Source organism: Schistocerca piceifrons, chromosome 5 (genome assembly GCF_021461385.2).
Source record: "Schistocerca piceifrons isolate TAMUIC-IGC-003096 chromosome 5, iqSchPice1.1, whole genome shotgun sequence".
Taxonomy (NCBI): domain Eukaryota; kingdom Metazoa; phylum Arthropoda; class Insecta; order Orthoptera; family Acrididae; genus Schistocerca; species Schistocerca piceifrons.
In genome coordinates, this window is record NC_060142.1 from 239,983,535 (window position 1) to 240,006,211 (window position 22,677).

General features: G+C 46.0%; 1 protein-coding gene across 1 annotated transcript in view; it reads right to left on the reverse strand.

The window, feature by feature from the left end:
- LOC124797859 (queuine tRNA-ribosyltransferase catalytic subunit) overlaps positions 1–22,677 on the reverse strand; it is a 53,915-nt gene that overhangs the window by 18,744 nt on the left and 12,494 nt on the right. Inside the window, exons 2-3 of the mRNA XM_047260930.1 lie at positions 22,130–22,219; positions 18,483–18,636 (exon numbers count right to left, since the gene is read on the reverse strand). Coding sequence (XP_047116886.1) covers positions 18,483–18,636; positions 22,130–22,219 — 244 coding nt within the window. The remainder of the gene's footprint in view (positions 1–18,482; positions 18,637–22,129; positions 22,220–22,677) is intronic.

Genomic DNA, 22,677 nt, shown 5'->3' on the forward strand with positions numbered 1-22,677 from the left:
GTATCAATGCGGTTGTCTATAAGTCCTTTCTGCACATGTTGAACAAAATGCATAACGTTTCGCTCCATATTAGCCAGTTTGTAGGATGAGTCCCTATGAAAAATCAATCCCTGGACCATATTCACAGACTGGTGAGGGGTAATAGACATCATGATGGCACAAAGGCTATCACAAGCATGAAGGGCTGCAGACTGGGTGGCAGAAGAAGTTTTGTTCAACAGGGAGCCTGACTACATGTTACTGAAAGACTCCACTTCACCAAACTTGTCCTCGATATTCTCCACAAAAAAGAAAGGCTTTGTGGTGGTGAATGTGTCCCTGTCTGTCCTATTGCAGACCAGGTAGTGGGACAAATGTTTCCTTTCGAGATGGCAAACCTGGCCCTCCTTCAAGGGTGAAGCCAGGGGAGGGAAGGTGTAGGATCATACGAAGCAGCATTCAGTGATCTGCTAGCACTAAAAAGAGACAGTCGTTTGAATGGCCAGATTTTTGCAGCTTGATACACTTCCTGCACCAAGCATCCACCATAAAACACTCCATAGGTGGCTTCCAGCCACAGCAACAGTTGCCTGGCATGGCGGCTGTTGCCAGGAGTTCCGCTGCTCCAGGATGACAAACAAACACTCCTTGGCATACTTGGGGAGGGAACAGCTCAGGTATCAGTGGCATGATCCCTGTGTTGTCAGGGGGCTCATCCAAATGGGTACATAACAGCCCCATCACACGGACTGACAACATGCTTGTGACCTAGTGGGGTGTTGGGGGACTATGGTGAGGGAGGTAGAGGGGAAGGAAAAGGGGGGGGAGAGGAATCCATGTTGTATACACTGCAGAGGGAGTTCTTCCCCAGATGGCTCACACTAAAGACAGAAAATTCAGAAGTGGAGGTCAAACCCAAAAGGGAGATCAAAAACACCAGAAAGGATGAAAGAGAAAAGAAATAGGAACAAAATCACAAAGAATACAGGAAACAAGGTGGATAACCTGGTCAACATAAATAAAAACACTAAGAGAGGGGAAGGAGGGGGCAGTGGGGAAGGAGCCAAGATGGGGAGGGGGAGGAAGGGGCATGATGAAGGAAATGCAGCCGGGGAAGGAAGAATGGACTGCAACAGCTTGGAGCCCTGTGTGAGCCACGCATGAACTCATGAAAGAATCGTGAGCCCCCTGGGGATATGGATTATTGTGATTAATGCATTTAAATGATCTTCATCAAACCCAAAACATCTTTCTGAATACGGTGAGTCGCTCAAGTCAAAATGATACTTCTTAAACTGAGAAAACCATTTTCTTGCTGTGCTCTGTCCAATGGCATTATCATCCCCGTAACATGGTGCAAGTGTTTGTAGTTGCCTCCGCTGCTGTCCCCATCAGTTGAACTCAAACAAAAGAATACATCAGAAAATTACTGATTTCTCTGCTTAGCACTCCATTTTCTAGCATCCACAGCTCCACTCACTATCTCCAAATGACAATATGTAAACTCAAATAGCAACAGTGAACTACAGATAAAAAATAACAATCAATAAATAAACCCACAGCTAATAAAATACCAACACGCAAAACAAAAACATTACAAGCGTATGCACCAACCTAACAATTCATGTCAGAGGTGCATCTGTGACATATCTGTGACATTTCGTGTAGTGGCTTGCACACCATGATCAAAGTCTACTCAATTGGTTACCATCAATGTTCTTTTAGTGCACAAAAACAACTATGGCCATATGTGCCCATGTCAAAACTGTAGTACATGAAGACAAAGAGAGGAGTTAAAAATGACTACATGTCAGTCCCAATTGATGGAAGAAAAGACCACTAAAAACAGGGATGTGGAGAGAGGTCTATAAAATATGCCATAGAAAAATGGAGGTGCAGAACTAAAAATTAAATGGCCTTTGCCATATTGCTATGGCGGATAAAAAATAAAACGCGTTTGACAGAGTGTGCTCTGTTCACTAAAATGGCTGATAACTCAATCGGCAAACACAAATGGGAATGTAAGCGGTTAAAAAAAAAGGCATACCATAAGGACATGGTGGACAGTCAAAAGTTGGGTGCAATGTGCACAAAGTGGTGGTGAAGCACCACTTAACAACAATTGGATGGCTAAAGGACAGTGCCCAATATGCAACCTAGCTAAAATGATCGTGCGGCGAGATTAAGTCATCCAAGCCGCTGGGAGAGGCTTAATAACCTGGAGCTTGTTCCCATGAAGGGAGGACTAGAGGTGATGCCAAAGTGACACGATCTGCTGATAGATGACAACATGGAGACCACTGGACAGAATGTAAGAGCTATCGGGCAGAGGTATGAGGAGTGCAGCCTTTGCAGCAGCATCAGTGGCCTCACGTCCTGTCAAACCAATGTGGTCAAGTACCCACATAAACATCACAGTGGCTCCAAGACTGAGCAAGTGACAGCTTTCCTGGACCAGTTGCACTAAGGGATGGATGGTGTGCAGCACAAAGAGGCTTTGATGGGTGCTGTGTGAGTCTGAGCTGATGACACAATTGAAAAGCCTGTGTCACTGGATGTACTGCGTGGCCCAATAGGGGCAAAGCGCTCTGCTGTAAATACTGAGCAGTGTTCTGGAAGCCAATACTGAAAAATGTCGGTGCCAATGGCGAAGAGACACTCATGGGCTGCCAGGTAAAACACGTGGGAGGACCAAGAAAGTTTACTATCCAGCATGAGCCCCTGGAATTTCACAGTTTCAATGAACAGAAGAGCAACAGATCCAAGATGTAAAGATGGTGGAAGAAGCCAATTATGCCAACAGAAATTCATACAAACAGTTTTGTCAGTGGAAAAACTAAAGCCACTGTCATTGCTCCATGAGTAAAGACGATCAAGACATCACTGAAGATGCCGCTCAATGAGACATGTCCATGGAGAGCTGCCATAGGTGGCAAAATCATCAACCAAAAGAGAGCCGGAGATGCCCAGCAGGAGACAGGCCATTATTCAATTAATGGCAATAGCAAAGAGAACGACACTCCGGACAGAACCCTGAGGCACACCATTTTCCTGGATAAAGGTGTCTGACAAGGCAGAACCCACAAGTACCTTGAAAACTCACCTTTTAAAAATTCCTGAAGGAAGTGGGGCATGCAACCACAGAAGCCCCATGTGTAAAGAATATGGAGGATACCAATCCTCCAGCAGGTTCAAATCGAAAAACACGGCCACAGCCTGCAATTTCCACAGAAAACCATTCATGACATGGGTGGACAAAGTGGCGAGATGGTCAGTTGCAGAACGGTGCGCTTGAAATCCACACTGTGCAGTGGTTAGTAAATTGCGAGACTCGAGCCACCACGCCAGCCGGGAATGAATCATACGTTCCATCACCTTGCAAAAATAGCTGGTGAGAGACATGGGGCGGTAGCTAGAAAGAAAGTGTTTGTCCTTACCGGGTTTAGGTAAGGTACTGCAACATCTGAATGTGAACAGTTTCTTGCCCTGGGGCGGAGGATCGGGATGAAGTGAGAGCATTTTAGCAATCACGATTCTGAGAAGAGAAGGGTATCGTCTGAGTTTCCTCCACTTGTTTCTGATGGAGGAACACAGGGTGATAGTGGGAGGAGCTCAAAATCTCTCCGAATGGCAGCCTAAGGTGCTGGAGACAGCAATAGTGTCCACAATGACATTGTCAGTTACTGTTATGCTGGAAACTGGGGAATGGGTCTTGGTCTCAGAGAGCCCACATGATGGAGGAGGTAGTGGAACTGTTAAAAGAACTAGTGAATGAAATCCACCTAGCTTTTTTGCTATCCTGAAGAACGCAATGGCATTGTGCACACATCTTTTTATAATGAATGCAGTTTAACATTGTAGGATGAGGGTTAAAAATGCGGAGGACACGTCTCCACGTGCAAATTGTGTCGCGGCATGCCTCAGTCCATGGTGTGGTAAAGAAGAAGTGAGACGACTGGAACATTCTGCATCAGTAAGAATAATGTTTGTAAGATATTCCACCTGTTCATCACAACTGGGGAAATATTGTTCGTTGAAGGTCACCAGGGAGGAGTAAAGCCTCGTCGGACTTAGTCAGCTACTATTTGGGTGTGCATGGAGGTGGGGTAGGAATCAGCAAACAGATAGCACACGGGAAATGGTTGCTCGATTGTGTCAGAGAGAATGGACCACTCGAGATAATGAGCAAGCTGGGCAGAGCAGGATAGGTCCATATGTGAACAGGGGTGTGTAGCGTCTGAAAGGAATGTGTGTGCTCCTGTGTTAAGGCAGAACAGGTTGAGTTGATTAAGGAGGTCAGCCAAGAGGGCATCTCTGCGACAGGTACTGGGAGAACTCCAAAGAGGATGGAGTGCATTAAAGACACCGAGCAGCAGAAAGGGGTGAAGTAGCTGCCCAACAAGCTGAAGGAAGTCTGCCCTGGTGACAATGAATGATGGAGGGATGTAAACAGTACTAAGGGAAGAGGTCAGGTGAGGAAGTAAAATGCAGACTGCAACAGATTGAAGCTGAGTAGGCAGGGAGATGGGTTGACTATGAACTTCATCCCAAACGAGCAGCATGACAAACCCATGAGGCGGAATGCCGTCCTTGGAGTGGGGGGAGTTCAAAATGGACTGGGAAAAAAATGCGAGAGCTCAAAGTGGTTGTGAGATTAGTTGGTTTATGGGATTAAAGGGACCAGACTGCAACGGTCATCGGTCCCTTGTTCCAAAACTTAAAAACTACCACACAGAGTAAAAAAAAAAACGGATAATAGAGACAACAGACAATACAGGACAAGAAAAACTCAGACAAAGAACAGATATAACAAATTAAAATCACACGGAGTGTGGCGGTGGTTGGCCGACCATAGAATAAAAAAAGGAAAAGCCAACCACCGAGAACACATTAACAACTCAGTTTAAAACCGTAGGCCAAAGGCCAGAATCAACACAAAACAATAAAATAAAACATAAACACTCATATTAAATGATAAAAACCCCCTGCTCGAATAAAACGTAAAACTAAGCCAGCCATAGCAGGGTCATCAGTTAAAAGGGCAGGGAGCGTATCAGGGAGCGCAAATGTCTGCCTGACCACAGCTAAAAGGGGGCAGGCCAGCAAAATGCGGGCCACTGTCAAAGCCGCCCCGCAGCGACACAGAGGAGGGTCCTCCCGATGCAGTAAGTAACTGTGTGTCAGCTGGGAGTGGCCAATGCGGAGCCTACAAAGGATGACTGAGTCCCTGCGGTTGGCTCTCATGGATGACCGCCACACAGTCGTCGTCTCCTTAACGGCACGGAGTTTATTGGGCGTGATCCGATCACGCCTTCAGCGTCCCAAAGCGCAAAAACTTTTCGGCGGAGGACTGCTCGCAAATCCGTCTCTGGCAGGCCAATGTCCAGAGATGGTTTATTGATGGCCTCTTTCGCCAGGCGGTCAACATATTCATTGCCCGGGATACCGACATGACCGGGGGTCCACACTAAGACCACAGAGCGGCTGCAACGGGCAAGAGTATGCATGGACTCCTGGATAGCCATCACCAGACGAGAACGAGGGAAACACTGGTAGAGAGCTCGTAAACCGCTCATGGAATCGCTACAGATAACGAAGGACTCACCTGAGCAGGAGCAGATATACTCTAGGGCACGAAAGATGGCGACCAGCTCAGCAGTGTAAACGCTGCAGCCATCCGGCAAGGAACGTTGTTCGGAATGGTCCCCTAGAGTTAGCGCATAAGCGACACGACCAGCAACCATCGAACCGTCAGTGTATACAATGCCAGAGCCCTGATACGGGGCCAGGATGGAATAAAAGCGGCGGCGGAAGGCCTCTGGAGGGACTGAGTCCTTCGGGCCCCGTGCCAAGTCGAGCCGAAGGCAAGGGCGAGGAACACACCATGGGGGTGTACGCAAAGTGGCCCGGAAAGGAGGTGGCACAGTGAAAACCCTAAGCCCGGAGAGAAGCTCTTTGATGCGGACCGCGATCGTACAACCTGACCGGGGCCGACGTTCTGGCAGATGGACGACCGATTGCGGGAACAGGAGACGATAGTTGGGATGCCCGGGAAAGCTAAAAACATGGACAGCATAAGCGGCCAGTAAACGGCACCGTAACCACAGGGGAGGGACACCTGCCTCCACTAGTATGTTGTCCACAGGGCTGGTCTGGAAGGCACCAGTGGCAAGTCGTATTCCGCTGTGTAAGATTGGGTACAGCACCCGCAACACAGACAAGGATGCTGAGCCATAAGCCAGGCTCCCGTAACCCAGACGAGACTGGATTAATGCCTCGTAGAGCCGTAACAGGGTAGATCGGTTGGCGCCCCAGCTGGTGTCGCTCAAGCATCGCAGAGCATTTAGATGCTGCCAACATGCCTGTTTAAGCGGCAGAATATGAGGCAGCCAAGTCAACCGGGCATCAAAAACTACACCCAAAAACCTGTGGGTCTCCACCACAGCAAGAAGTTCGCCGTCAAGAGAAAGCCACGGCTCAGGATGGACCGTTTGGCGCCGGCAGAAATGCATAACGCGGGTCTTGGCAGCCGAAAACTGAAAACCATGTGCTACAGCCCAAGACTGCGCCTTGCGGATTGTGCCTTGTAGCTGACGTTCAGCAGCTGCAATGCCAATAGAGCTATAGTAAAGGCAGAAGTCGTCAGCATACAGGGAAGCGGAGACAGAATTTCCCACCACTGCAGCGAGACCGTTTATTGCAATTAAAAACAGGCAGACACTAAGAACAGATCCCTGTGGTACCCCGTTCTCCTGGACTCGGGAGGAACTATGGGAGGCTGCGACTTGGACGCAGAAGGTACGATACGACAGAAAATTGCGGATAAAGATCGGCAGAGGGCCCCGAAGACCCCATCCATGACGCGTAGAAAGGATGTGATGACGCCATGTCGTATTGTACGCCTTCCGCATGTCGAAAAAGACAGTGACCAGGTGCTGACGGCGGGCAAAGGCAGTACGGATGGCCGACTCCAGACTCACCAGCTTTTCGGCGGCGGAGCGGCCTTTACAGAACCCACCCAGAGACGGAGCCAGAAGGCCCTGTGACTCCAGTACCCAGTTCAACCGCCGGCTCACCATCCGTTCAAGCAACTTGCAAATAACGTTGGTGAGGCTAATGGGACGGTAGCTGTCCACCTCCAATGGGTTCTTCCCAGGTTTCAGAATGGGGATAACAATACTTTCCCTCCATTGCGACGGAAACTCACCCTCGACCCAAATGCGGTTGTAAAGGTCGAGGAGCCGTCGCTGGCAGTCCACTGAAAGGTGTTTCAGCATCTGACAGTGGATGCTATCTGGCCCAGGAGCGGTATCAGGACAAGCGGTGAGGGCACTGCGAAATTTCGACTCACTGAATGGAACACTGTAAGATTCAGGATGGTGGGTGTGAAAAGAAAGGCTCCGAAGTTCCATCCGCTCTTTAATGGAGCGGAAGGCCAGTGGGTAATTGGAAGAAGCGGAACTCAGAGCAAAATGCTCTGCCAAGCTGTTGGCAATTTCGTCGGAGTCTGTACAAACTGCTCCATTCAGTGAGAGCGCAGGGACGCTGACAGGGGTCCGATAGCCATACAGGCGTCGGATCTTGGCCCAGACCTGCGATGGAGAGACATGGAGGCCAATGGTGGACACATACTGCTACCAGAACTCCTGCTTGCTTTGGCGGATAAGGCGGCGGGCCCGCGCACGCAGACGTTTGAAGGTAATGAGGTGTTCAATGCAAGGATGTCGCGTGTGACGCTGGAGCGCCCGCCAGCGATCTTTAATCGCTTCACTGATCTCAGGCGACCACCAAGGCACAGTCCGGCGCCGAGGGGACCCAGAAGAACGGGGAATCGCAGATTCGGCGGCAGTAACGATGCCTGTGGTGACCGATTGAACCACCGCATCAATGCCATCATTAGAGAGAGGCTCCATAGCGGCAATGGAGGAAAACAAGTCCCAGTCAGCCTGATTCATTGCCCACCTGCAAGGGCGCCCAGAAGACTGACGCTGTGGCAGTGACAGAAAGATCGGAAAGTGGTCACTACCACACAGGTCGTCATGCACTCTCCATTGGACAGATGGTAAGAGGCTAGAGCTGCAGATCGAAAGGTCAATGGCGGAGTACGTGCCATGCGCCACACTGAAGTGTGTGAAGGAACCATCATTTAACAGCGAAAGATCGAGCTGTGCCAATAAATGCTCAATGGTGGCACCTCGACCTGTCATCACTGACCCACCCCACAGAGGGTTATGGGCGCTGAAGTCGCCCAGTAATAAGAAAGGTAGCGGTAATTGGGCTATCAGCGCAGCCAGGACATGCTGCGTGACATCACCCTCCGGTGGAAGGTAAAGACTGCAGACGGTAACAGCCTGTGGCGTCCACACCCGAACAGCGACAGCCTCTAAAGCTGTTTGTAGAGGGATAGACTCGCTGTGAAGAGAGTTAAGGACATATATGCAGACGCCACCAGACATCCTTTCATAAGCTGCCCGGTTCTTATAATAACCCCGATAGCCACGGAGGGCGGGGGTTCGCATTGCTGGAAACCAAGTTTCCTGAATAGCAATGCAGAAGAAAGGGTGAAGGCTGATAAGCTGTCGGAGCTCAGCTAGATGGTGGAAGAAACCGCTGCAGTTCCATTGGAGGATGATATTGTCCATGGCTGAAAAAGGCGTGAAGGGACTGGGAAGGCAAATTACGCCGCTGGGTCACCTGCTGCCTCCGATGGGGCACCTGGGCAAGTGCTAACTATTGCGTCTGAGGGACTGGCGAGATCAAGGTCCTCAGCGGATGCAAGAATCCCCACCACATCCTCAGACGCAAAGCTTGTAGGTAGCGGTGGAGTAGGTGCCACCGCAGGTGCTTTGGTCTTACGAGTCTTCAGTGTCGTTTTGTCTCGCTGTTCCTTTGGTTGCCGCTGCTGAGAGGGCTTATTGGAGTCAGTCTTCGGGACCGAAGACGACCGCGAAGCTCGACAACCAGCGACCTGTGGCTTCTTCATCCACTGGTTGGTGTCTGCTGTGCCGCTGGTAGGAACCTGGGAAGGGAGTGACCCAAGGGATCCCTTCCGAGCGAGAGAAGCCGAAGAAGACTTACGCTTCTCCGGCTTAGAAATGGGGACCTGTGTCCCTGGTGGTTTAGTGGGTGCTGTTCCCGAGGTAGATGGTGTGGGAGCAACAGCGAGAGAAGGGGCCCCCATCGTCAAGGGGGCAGGTGAGGTCCTCTGACTCTGAGAGCTGACTGTTTGTGGTGCAGCTAAAGGAGCTGGAGCAGGATTGACAGTTGAGGCATAAGATGCCATCATGCGCACGGGATGTAGCCATTCAAATTTCCGCTTAGCCTCAGGGTAAGTCAGTCGGTCCAGGGTCTTAAATTCCATGATTTTGCGTTCTTTCTGCAAGATCCTGCAGTCTGGCGAGCAAGGTGAATGAGGCTCTCCACAGTTGACACAGATTGGAGGCGGAGCACATGGAGTATCGGGATGAGATGGGCGTCCGCAATGTCGACATGTGAGGCTGGAAGTGCAGCGGGAAGGCATATGGCCGAACTTCCAGCACTTAAAGCACCGCATTGGGGGAGGGATATAGGGCTTGATGTCACAACGGTAGACCATCACCTTGACCTTCTCCGGTAATGTATCACCCTCGGAGGCCAAGATGAAGGCACCGGTAGCAACCTGATTGTCCCTCCGACCCGGATGAATGCGCCGGACAAAATGAACACCTCTACGCTCTAAGTTGGCGCGCAGCTTGTCATCAGACTGCAAAAGTAGGTCCCTATGGAAAATAACACCCTGGACCATATTTAAACTCTTATGTGGTGTGATGGTAACGTTAACATCCCCCAACTTGTCACAAGCAAGTAACCTGCGTGACTGGCCGGAGGATGCCGTGTTTATCAAAACTGACCCAGAGTGCATTTTGGACAAGCCCTCCACCTCCCCAAACTTGTCCTCTAAATGCTCTACAAAGAACTGAGGCTTCACGGATACAAAGGATTCCCCATCAGCTCTGGTACAGACGAGATACCTGGGTGAATACGTGTCACTGTCATTCATTGCCTTTCGTTCCTCCCACGGTGTTGCCAGGGAGGGGAATGATTTGGGGTCATAAATATTAACTTTAAAATGAGCCCTCGAACGCTTAGAGAGTGCTGGCGGCTGGCCACCAGCGAGAAACAATGTACCACGCTTCATTGCGGGTCATCCGCCCTGATGCCACCTACTCCGACCAAGGGCCCTCCCCACAGGCGCCACCTGGCAGGATGGCCATTGCCGGGAGTCCCGATGCCCCAGGGAGATGAGCATCTACTCCTTGGCATACGTGGGGAGTTAACGGCGCAGACATCAGTAGAGCGATCCCTGTGTTGTCAGGGGGCTACAACCAACAGGGTACATGGCGGCCCCACCACAACGGACTGGCTACTGTGCTGGATGTTAGGTAACATGTGGTCCATGGTCGCCGTCAGTGCAGAAAGAGGCACTGCACAGTGCAAGGTGTAATCTGCACGCAGGAACGTAGTCATGCCCAACAGATGGAGAGTGGGCACAGGACTGCAATTCAACGGCGAATAAGCTGGCGAAAGGTCTGATCGCAAGATGGACACAATGCACCAAGTAAGGCACCCTTCCCCAATCGGCTCGCTCTTCGGAAAATTTTGTGAGATGGAGGTCAAACCCAACAGGGGACCATCATATAAGGCCGAAAAGTTTGAGACTCCTTTTAGTTGCCTCTTACGACAGGCAGGAATAACGCGGGCCTATTCTAACCCCTGAACCCGCAGGAGGGGTGGTCGTGAGGATGCAATTTTGTTTCCTGAAGGCAGAGAACAAGTGGACACTGCGATTTCTAAGAGCAGCTGTAAATCCTCTTTGTTGGATTGAATGCCATGAATGTTCTATTGGAGGAGAGTTATGACGAGGAAAAATGAAGGAGTGTCACCTTAGCGGCTGCTGAGTGCCAGCTTTTGAAGACTCAGTGCTACACGGCACAGAGGCAACAGGATCCTGCTCCACGGGGTCTACAGAAGTGTCGGCATTGTTCTGCTGTTGGCCTGTGGAGTCCGGACCAGAAAAATGGCTGGTAGTGTGCACCGGCGACACAGAAGTCGGCTGGGTGAGGGTATCACGTGGCAACAGATTTCAAAGAGGATCTTTGAGTTGGCGAAGGAGAGGACTGCTTGCCTTTGACTTCTTCAAGCCTTTCCGGTTAGCAGAGGCATTGGTTGGCTGGAGGCACATGGGAATTCTATGTGGGAGTATTTTTGTCTTTTACGGTCTGCTGGTGACTTTGCCCTGTAAGGTGAGAGCTTGGTGGCACGTTTCACAGCTGGAGGAGGAGACAGGTACACTACCACGACACTGCGCGATGTCACAACCGTGGTGCTAAATTTTAGGTTGCATGTCTGCATGGGCACGTCCTTCATTGAGCGAGATGTAGGAAGAATAGTACTGTAGGTGCAAGATGGTAGAATGCAGGGTTTCCGACCAGTTACAACTTGCAAGTGACTGGTTAAGGCACTTTTTTCTTCACCCGGATCTCCTGGACGGCCCACTCAATCGAGATATATGGGACAATTGCACTGTCGACAGGATTCTTGAGTGTGGTTGTAATGGTGACACTGGTAGCAGGCATCGGGTTCAGAATATATGGTCTGACTGCTTTGATCTTTGATAGAAGAACCACTCCATCAAAAGTGAGAAAGAGAGTGCAAGTGGGCACTAAGGAGGCATCTACTTTTTTCATCCCCCGATGGGCGGCAATAACACTCTGGTCAGAGAAGCATGTTTGGATTTCAGCCTCGATCAGACCATCGAGAGCGTAGTGTTAAGTAACACCACGGGAAGAATTCAGTGTTCGATGGGCCTCGGCACTAACAGGATAGCCACGGAGGTGCAAAGCTGCACGCAGTAGTTGTGCTTGAGGATCAGAAGTAGTCTCCAAAAGCAAAGTGCCATTACATAAATGAGAGCAGGATTTTTACGGGGCCAACAACTGCCCGTCTTCAGTACGTGAAACCATGAGGAGCCTTGATGCAGCTGGGATGGTCTTCGAATGGTTAGCCTCATTCTGTTTATGTTAGGTGGCTGTTGACTGTGAAGATGATTGACTCATTGCAAGAAAATCCCCATGATTGCCAGCATCTCCGATGGCATGCTCCATCCAACTGGGGGCCCCTTCAGAAGGGGGCACACCTGCCTTAGATGATTTTTCACACCTCCTGAACAACTGACACACGGACCAATCGACAATTTGGAAAGGTAGCAGCGCAGACTGGCCTGTACCAGGCAGTACTTGCGAAACCTACCTGGTGCTGGGAAGTATGCATTACCCAGACACAGGGAGGAAAAAGAAAAAGGAAAACCTCAAATGCCGAAGTGGAGGAAGGCTAAGGGAATGTGAACGAAGAAAGAAAAAATTCTGAAGGAGGGGGAAAAGAATAGCGAGAGGATAGACATGCAGTACAGAAGCTAAGAGATGCTGCAAAGGCTGGGGACCTGTGGTAGCCAAGCATGAACCCATCAGATAGCGGGACCACGAATATGAATCGGGTTATTTATTTTAACAGTCTCTGCCAGCAAGTGCAGTGCTCTCGTCTACATCTTCATGACAAGTCTGCTCTGAGCACTCCTGGCTTCCATGACACCAACAGCCATGTTCAAGGAGCTGCATGTCAAAGTTCCTGGTTTAACTAAGATTCAGTTTTGCAGGCTTCATAAGTCAATTTACTATTTTTTTTTTTTACTTGTTGGTACCCACCTGCTAAATAACACAATCTTAAAACTATAGAAAATGTTTGGAACTATTTGGAACAGTGGATGAAACTCAGCACTTAACATTACCAACAATTTGATTGCTCTACAGGATCTCATCATCAATGAAATGTTTCAACTGGCTATAATGTACCCGAAGAAACTTGTGGACACTGATTCTCTTCCTTGTTAAGTTGAGGCCATTATCATGACTACAGGTGGTCTTACTCAATATTAATATGATTTATCCTGGAGGTGGCTGACAGCTGGAACAGAAGGGCAACAGATTATGGGATAAGAATGTAGTGCCGGCTATGCCACCTTGGTGCAGGCAAGTGACGATGCACGTGGTACACAATCAAATGAAGAATATGACTGAATGGGGTGCAGGGGACAGAGGAAGAGGGAGACAACTGAGAAGACACTTTGGGTGTGGAGTAATGCTGTGACTTGGGCTGCACAAGGTGATGGATGGAGATGGATGTAAGACAGAAGCTAGCAGAGATGGAAGCAAGGAAGATTGTGGGATCCGAAGTACAATTCCCATCTACATCAGTCAGAGAAGATAGTATTTGTGGTGGGGTGAGGTGGAATGGAATGGGATGGAGGATCGAGATGGCGTTTGTTGTGAAGTAACGATTGAAGTCAAGTATGTTGTGCTCAGGTTTACGAGGTATGATAAAAGTGTGAGAGGTATGATACAAAAAAAAAAAAAATGGTAATTTTTTAGTTTTGCAGGCTTCCTAAGTCAATTTACAATTTTTTTTTACTTGTTGGTACACATATTTGCATTTTCAGCTGTTATGAATATTTAGTGCTGAATCACCATCAGCAAGGTTGCTGATTCTAGTACCTCCTGCCGCGGAAGTTGAACACGTGCCAGAACAAATGGACGTGGCGAGCCCATAGAGGGCTCTGCGTCCGCTCTTCCGCACAGCGAGGGCGTCACCGCTACACCACGTGCAGACCGCGGCCAATAGCCGCTCCCTCCGGTTTTGTATATAGGGACCCACTCTGCCCTAGTCCAGCCAGTCTGGTACTCACTCTGTATTGCGTCTATATCTCGGCGGTACTGCTTTCTGATCGGTGCTCGTTGTTGACATTTGCCTGGCTCTGGTTCCGAGTGGATTTACTGTTGGTGTTTGGTGTTTGGTGTTGTGGTTTCTACAAGCCTCCGTTGTTTATCTCTTCCTTGTTGTGTCGGTCATAGTCGGTCGTTGTCTGTTGTTGTCGGTTGTCGTTGGTCTGTCGTCTAACTCGTCCTTGTGTTTACCCGGTGGTGTGTGCTCCAGCGCCGGCAGCTTCCCCACCTGGCGGCTCCGATCCCGCAGCCCAAGGCGTTCTCGCGGCTGGTTTTGGTTACTATGCTGATGATGCTGGCATATCCTTTGGCTCATGCCATGCGACGTTTTCGGATGTTTTGACCATGAATGATGTTGCGTAGACATTGCTCAGGAATTGCTGAGTGACGTCGACAACGATCCAGAACCTCTCCCTATGGAAACTGCCTGAAGGGTGAAGATGGGGGGGGGGTTTAATGACAAGTCAATCACATGTGAAGGTTCTTCTCGCTGTTTTCTTCAATTGCAATGGGACAGTGCATCACGAGGTGGTTTAATGACAAGTCAATCACATGTGAAGGTTCTTCTCGCTGTTTTCTTCAATTGCAATGGGACAGTGCATCACGAGTTCCTGCCTTATGGTTGTATGATCAACAAGGAATACTACCTGGAAGTTATCCACTGTTTGTGTGAAGTAATCTGCAGAAAGCGACCAGAATTGTGGCAAAACCACTAGTAGAAATTACATCATGTTAATGTTCCTGCTCACATCTCATCTCAGTACTTGTTCATGATTTTTTGGCAAAAAACAAACTGATTATGTTGCCTCAGTCATCGTATTTACCGGATATATATGAGATAAAAACAGAATCACTGAAGGAGATGAACTCCATAACAAAAAATAACATTCAGAAATGCTTCCAAGATTGGAGAAAGTGCTGGCAAAAGTGTATTATATCTGAGGGGGATTACTATGAAGGGGACACAGTTGATTTTAATAAATAAAGAAATATTCTTTAAGGAAAACAAAAATTTCCATTACTTTTTGATCACACCTCATGTATTCTGCTACCAGATGCTCCCCAACAATCAGTCTTTCCTGCTTATCCCACATGGTAAGTCTCTCCTGACCTGCAGTTCTGGGTGACTTTCCCGAAATGTACCCCTTTTCCTAGACCTCTTCAGTCCTTTTGCTTCACCCTCCTTCCTTCATCTTCAACCCTTCTGCCTGAAGAAGGAGCCAATGGCTCCGAAAGCTTACCACTTACAACTGTCTTTCATGTGTGTGTTCTTCCCCCACTCGGTAAGTACTTTTTTTCCTATCCAATTAAATAATTTCGTCAACAAATGCATATTAGATGTAGCAGAGAAGCAGCTAAATCAAAAAGCAAGTCATACTCAAACCAATTTTAAAAACTCAAAACCAACAGACAAAAAGGAGTGAGTATGTTAGCAATGATATTCAGTGATTATAAACAGCCGCACTGGACATATTTTACGTTATTTGGTGTTGTATTTTTCAGTCCAAAGGCTGGTTTGATACAGCTCTTAGTCTATACTGTGAAAATCTCTTTATCTTTGAATAACTAATGTAACCTACACAAGTTTTAAGCCTATTACTCTATTCCAACACTGGTCTCCCTCTAAAATGTTTATCCCTCCTTCCCGCATTTCCATCCATTACCAAATTAACTACTTCTTGATGATTCAGCTTGTATTCTATAAACTTATATTTTCTTTTAGTGAGGTTGTGCCACGAGTTTCTTTTTTTTCCCCACAATTTTATTCAGTACATCCTTATTGGTTATCTGATCTACCCATGTTAATTCTCAGGATTTTTGTGTAGTACAAAAAAAGAAGGTGAAGACATGTTAGGCAAGTAATTCTCACCATTGTTTATGAAGAATATTCTTTCAAGAGTTTTAGAAACATGACAGAATGAACAGGGAAATCTGAAGTAACAAGAAAAACAAATGAAGATATTGAAGAGAGAATGATAAATTCTATGTGGTCAGTCCATGCGGATAACTGATCTTGTAAGAATCACTGAAAGTAGCCAATAAATGAGTGTAGCTCCTGAAAGGGTGACAGAAATATTTTCACTTTGGTTGGTGACAGTCATATTGTACTTATGAAATTGCAACGTTTTCACCAGGTGACTGTCAGTGGTACGACACTCAATTTATTCCACTGTGGATTTTGACCTATATACAATTTCAAGTGGTTCTGCAAAACCCTAAAAAATTAAAACATGAATTAAGAAAATACAACTCATACACTAAGAATGACATTAAAATTACCTGAACCACCTTAGTACAATTTACAGACTTCAATGAAACAAACAAATATTTGATGTTGTGAGTACCCATGACTGTATGCAAGAACTACCATTTCACTTTACATTACCACAAAATACATACAACCAAAGTGCCAAATTAAGGATACTCTAGTCTTATTGTATGAATTCTATAACTTCTTACATTTTTAATATAATTGATACTGAAAAAGGAATGCTGGCTGGCCATTCTCTTTGTTCTTACTCACGGATGAACATTATCTTGCAGACAGACGTGCCATATGTGTTGGTCTGTACATGTTTACATATATCAATTGCTGCATATTGTAGTATCACCTAAGGGTTGTTTTTCTCACCTCCATAATGGCATTATGCACAGCATATGAGTGAGGACATATCGATGGTCCATTTGATGGCAATTTCAGCATTCTGGTTGCACGTTTCATAGTAATGCACAAATACATGATGAAGTATGGTACAGTATGCAGAAAAACAAATAACGAAATAACATCATAAATTCAAAAAACTAACTCAGTAACAAAGACAAAAATTGTTGTAGATGGTATTTTTAATCTTGCCTTTACATCTGTGTGTGTGTGTGTGTGTGTGTGTGTGTGTGTGTGTGTGTGTGTGTGTGAGTGAGTGAGATGTCTTCCCAAACCCTTGATTCAATTTCAACTATATTTGGAACAGAAACAGCAGGCCTAATGAGAATCAGCACTGTGGGATTTATAATCTCCTGCTGCCAATAGGAATGGGGATACGGGCAAAAGCATAGTTTTTTTCCAGTCCCTGGCTCATAGGCTACCCTGCATGACATGCATGTTGTGCGGGAACAGTATTGGCCTAACAAATTAAACTGCTTTACAGGGCAACCTACATGTCTGGGGCAAGAAACAGTTTTCCATCCTGACACACACGCTGACCTTCATGACATGCGAGTTTTAGTACTATCAGCCAGCTTTGCATGGTAGCCTGTATGTCAGGGGGCAAATGAATAATTTTAAGCCCCAGATGAGTAGCCTGTTCTGCATGGCCAAGTTGTGTTGTGGGAACAGTATCAGACTGCTTTACTGAACTGTGTTGCAGAGGCTACTCATGCTGATGATCATGGCTGGGGACAGGTTTAGACGGACAGAGGAGTGGATGGACTGAGCGAGATGGGCAAGGAAATGGACTAAGGGAGGGGAGGAAGGTGTAGAGGGGTAGTGGGCAGGTTGAAAACTAAGAGGGACAGGAGGGTATAGTCAGAGAGAGAGAGAGAGAGAGAGAGAGAGAGAGAGAGAGAGAGAGAGGGGGGGGGGTGGAGGATAAGATCAAAGAGAGGGAGAGGCAGAGATGAAAAAACAGTGTGAGAGAGGGGGAGGGGGAGAGAGAGAGAGAGAGAGAGAGAGAGAGAGAGAGAGAGAGAGAGAGAGAGGAGGGGGGGGAGAGAGGGAGAGGGGGGGAGAGAGAGAGAGAGAGAGAGAGAGAGAGAGAGAGAGAGAGAGAGAGAGAGAGAGTAGGGGGGGGAGAGAGGGAGAGGGAGAGGGAGAGGGAGAGGGAGAGGGAGAGGGAGAGGGAGAGGGAGAGAGGGAGAGAGAGAGAGAGAGAGAGAGAGAGAGTAGGGAGGAGGGGATAGACTGACAGAGGTAGGAGGATGAGTGGACAGAGGGAGGAAGAGGTAGACTCAAAGAGGAGGAGGAGGAGTGCTGTTAATATATGTGCTGAAAGCATATGCAGGCGAAGGCATGAGGAATTGGCAAGTAACTAAATAAATGAATTTTTAGAACAGACCCTGCATGAAGTAGAATGATGCAGTACAGAAATTGGGATTAAAAAAAGAGGTAAACATCCGCGAGAGGAAAATTTGCTGCTCTGAACACATTATCTTTGTGTATTTTGTCATGATCACTTGGATTCCCAGTTATGGATTGGTAGAGTCGAATGACTCTGGACCAGTACTGTTTTGTTTTACCTTCAGCTATCATACTGAGCACAGATCCACAGTGGTAGCCAGTAGTGAATGGCACGTCATGCATTCAGTTTCAAATGAGTGATGAGGCTTTCCCTGATCTTCATGGGCACCACCCATTGGGCACTATCTATTGGGTCCAACCTATGAGTTCTCAGAAAAAATATGATTACTATCGATCAGAAAAATTTAAGTAGATGCTCAATATGAAGTGTTCCTGTAGCAACACAGGGCTTGTAACTTCTTCTCTCTGTACCCTCTCTATTAATGTTCAAGAAAAAGCACATACAAAGAACTGTTTCTAAGAGTTTTTTCCGTTCAATCTTTGTAATACTTTTGTTGCTATGATTAGTAAATGTTAAATACAAATATTTTCCTCTGTAACTGCTACTGGATAAACAGATAGTTTCACATTTTACTGACAATCTTTCACTATAAACTATTACTGAAGATACCAACCATTGTATGGAGACCTGAATTTTACGCCTTCTTCAGTTATTTCAGCAAGTTTCAACAGTGAGACCATCTGGAATCCACCAGAATCTGTCAACAAGGCCCTCTTCCAGCCCATAAATTTATGCAGGCCTCCTGCTTTTTTAATAATATCTGGACCCTGTGAAACAATAAGGACACACATATAACAAGACACAAAACAACTGACAAAAAGAGCGGTGGCTACTACCATATCCCAAATTGTGGGGGAATACTCCTTTAGTAAAATGCAGAACAGACAAATAAGTTTCTGCAAATATGTAGTTAATGCTTTTGTAAATAAAGTGGATCAAAGTCAAATCCCTATAACAACAGCATGAAGGTCTTTATATCTGAGTGTTTGTATTAGACATGATTATTATAATTTAACATGAAATTGTGTTTTTAGATTAAGAAAACAATAGAAACACAATACACACAAAAAGTTGAGAATCATATACTTTCCATTTACTTCAATGTAGTACTTTATTTCCAGAAATGTACTAGAGATGGAACTAGTATTGTTTGGATATAAAGGAGTGAAGGAGTCATCAACATTATTCAACTGTTTGCAAGAATGATTTGGCAAAAAATGATAAAAATCTGATACACCTGGAATGATTTCAAACTCATTTAGCCTAAATATGGGCAACACTACCATCTACATCTACATCTATACTCTGCAAACCACTGTGATGTGCAAGGCAGAAGGAACAACTCACTGTACCAGTTATTAGGGTTTCTTTCTGTTCCATTCGCATATGAAGTGCAGGAAGAAGGATTGATTGAATGCCTCTGTGCATGCAGTATTTATTGTAATGTATATCATACATTCTTCTCCCACAAATTTCAAACAATGAAAACTCCAGATAGGAATATCAACAATGTAGGAAAAGACAAACTGCTACTTACCCTAAAGAAGACATGTCAAGTTGCAGACAAAATCTGGGGGAGGGGGGGGGAAGGGGAGGGATAATAGTGTATGGGTGGAGAGAGAGAGAAAAGAATGCTGTCTGGTGGAGTGTGCAGGGATGAGGCGCAGTGTCAGGAGGTTGTGGAGCAGGGGGGAAAAAAGGAAGAAAAATGGAGAGCAGCGAGGAAAGACGGGTGGATGCATTGGCAGAGGGCTGCAAATAAACAGGGTGGAAGATGAGAATGGGGAGGAGATGATAGGACAGTGCGATGGGGGTTGGGGACAGTATGTTACCATAAGTTGAGGTCGGGATAATGGCAGGAGCAGAAAATGTATTGTAAGGATATCACCCATCTGCACAGTTCAGAAAAGCTGGTGGTGGAGGGAAGGATCCAGATGGCTCAGGTAGTGAAGCAGCCGTTGAAATCAGATGTGTTAGGTTCAGCTGCATGCTGTGCCACAAATTTGCTGTACATTTTCTGTATGAAATACAGAATAACATAAAAAGGGAAAAAAAGCAGCTGTGGACTTTGGTGACTGCACTTGGAAAGAAACCTGAAATTTTCTTGAGCAATTGCTCTCCATAACAATGCCAAATTTTTTGTGGCGAATATGCTTCAAAAGTTTACAAACTTTCCTATTTTTACTAGACTCTCTCTGAAACTGGTGAATGCAAAACACACTAGACTAGTATATCCTAAAACAATGAAATAACTTGGACACGCTGATTTCACAAAATCCAGATGGTGTCTCAGGTATGGTTTGAGAAAAGTACAGTACAGTAACATATAAAATAAATTTTATGCAGAAATTAAGCAATAGATGCTGTTGTTACTCCAATAACTCCAGACATAGTAACACACAGTAGTGAAATTGGGAAGATGGCCCCAACAACTGACAAAGACTGAGTGCACTTGAGTTGAAAAGTTGCAACACACAGTAATGGTGACAGCCAATACAAAACTTGACTGCAGTCTCTGGTTTAGAGGCCACTTTCTGGCAATACTTGAGGTAGTCATTGGCACTTCCACATTGCTGTGGCAATTCGTGGTAGTAAGGCACTGGAGATTCTAATGATTTCCTTTGCGAGAGCTCTGACTGATGGACCATTACTGTTGCCAGTACCAGGCCCAGAGGACTACAAAAAATGAACTACCCTGGCACAGCTCAGCACTTGCTTACCTACCCTGGCAGCACCAGGTTACAACTGGATCTATTTGTGGTCATGTGATCCGGCAGAGCAAGCACGTGCTTTACAGTACTAATGTTTGGGGAAAAGCACAATAATGAAGAGAGTAGCTCACTGTCAGTGGCGAAGCACCTCAAAAATAAGCAGCATTCATTTGGTAACATCACAGACAGCATAACGGTATTGCACTTTGAGGAAAAAGGATGGTGGTTGTCAAGTTTAGAGGAAGTGAAAGTATTTTGTACTGTAAAAATGAATGCGTCAGCGTGTTAAATGAGAATACAGAAGTATCCAAGGGTTATTACTGGGCCAATTTTAGTGATGTCCTTCTTAGGAAGCAGCCTCCAATAGCAGCTATAGATTTAATGTTTTCTGATGATCATTCTATATGGATGCACACGTTGCAACATAGGTGTAGTATTGGTTTTTAGAATTAATAGGATCTGACATATGACAATCACAGATTTTATAATAGACAGTAGCATCGCTGGGGACTGTGACATATGCATTGGAGGAAAGAACTAGCTCTGGGAGGTGAAAGTGGCTGTCTTTAAGTTTGCAACTATGCCTTGAGAATATAACATGCAACATGAGACGTTCTAGGAAGACATTTATTTTTGACAATGCATGTTTGCTACTGGGTTTTTGATTTTGGATACTTCCCACTAACACCAACCTGTCAGAACTCCGGAGATGGGAACTTGCCCTTCAGTATATCCTCTCTTCTCGTTATCCGCCAGGCGGAGGTTGAGGCCTGGCGGATAACGAGAAGAGAGGATATACTGAAGGGCAAGTTCCCATCTCCGGAGTTCTGACATCTCTGCCCAAACTCTTTGCCTTTACAAACATCTGCTTGTGTCTGTGTATGTGCGGATGGCTATGTGTGTGTGTGCGAGTGTATACCTGTCCTTTTTTCCCCCCTAAGGTAAGTCTTTCCGCTCCCGGGATTGGAATGACTCCTTACCCTCTCCCTTAAAACCCACATCCTTTCGTCTTTCCCTCTCCCTCCCTCTTTCCTGATGAAGCAACCGTTTGTTGTGAAAGCTTGAATTTTGTGTGTATGTTTGTGTTTGTTTGTGTGTCTATCGACCTGCCAGCGCTTTTGTTTGGTAAGTCTCATCATCTTTGTTTTTGGACAATGTAAATAATTTGATATGGTTGTCAGTATGTGCATATTGTGATGTACTGATTCCTTTCCTTGTCTCATAGCACTTGACAATGGATAACACAGTCCCAAAACATGCTGTTATAAAAGTGTCACATTTGACAGCTGGTGCAACTCTGAAACCAATCTGATTCGATTCAGTACGCCGGAATTCTATATTTGAGCTAAAATTTCATGCTTCACCTGAACTCAACAGTGACATATTTAATCATGTGTAATGTTTTCCACCTAATAAATTTCTGCTAAGCCTATATCAAAATATGATCATAATTTTGCTATATTTCCACCTGCTTAGAGTACGTGTATCCAATAGGGTTTTAACTGACAAGTTGTGTTTTATTAAATAACTGTAGACTAGTGCTAATTACCGGTCTTGTACCAAGATGGTAAGTATTTCCAAGAATAATCTGGCAATCAAGCTTTTCCAGCTGGTCTGGAAGCAATCCTTTCAGTGTGCCCTACAATAAAAAATAACTAATTAATAAAAATTTAAACATATAAATTTTATTATTTTAACATTATTACAAATATTGGCAATTTAATGATACAAGCAGTGTTTGCAACAAGTGTTACCTTTGGATGTTCTTTGATGCAAGAAAAGATCTTCCAACCAAAAAGCAGTAATAAAATTGAACACTGGAAAGTTGGATAAGTTCACTCTTTCACTGACAGGAAGAAAATAGAGATCAAGAAACCGGAGAAAGTGGCAAGTTAAAAAAGCCTAAATAATGCAAATATCTCAGGTGAACAAAGCAAAATCAGACAAGAGAAAGCAAGTTGGGAGTTCAGCCAAAATTGTAAAACTCCTATGAAATTCATCTTGTCATTAACTAAAATTGAAGCAAGTCTCTACCTAAATTTACTGTTGTCCTCTCACTGGTGTATAGTACACAACTGTTAAAACTGGTGTACTAAA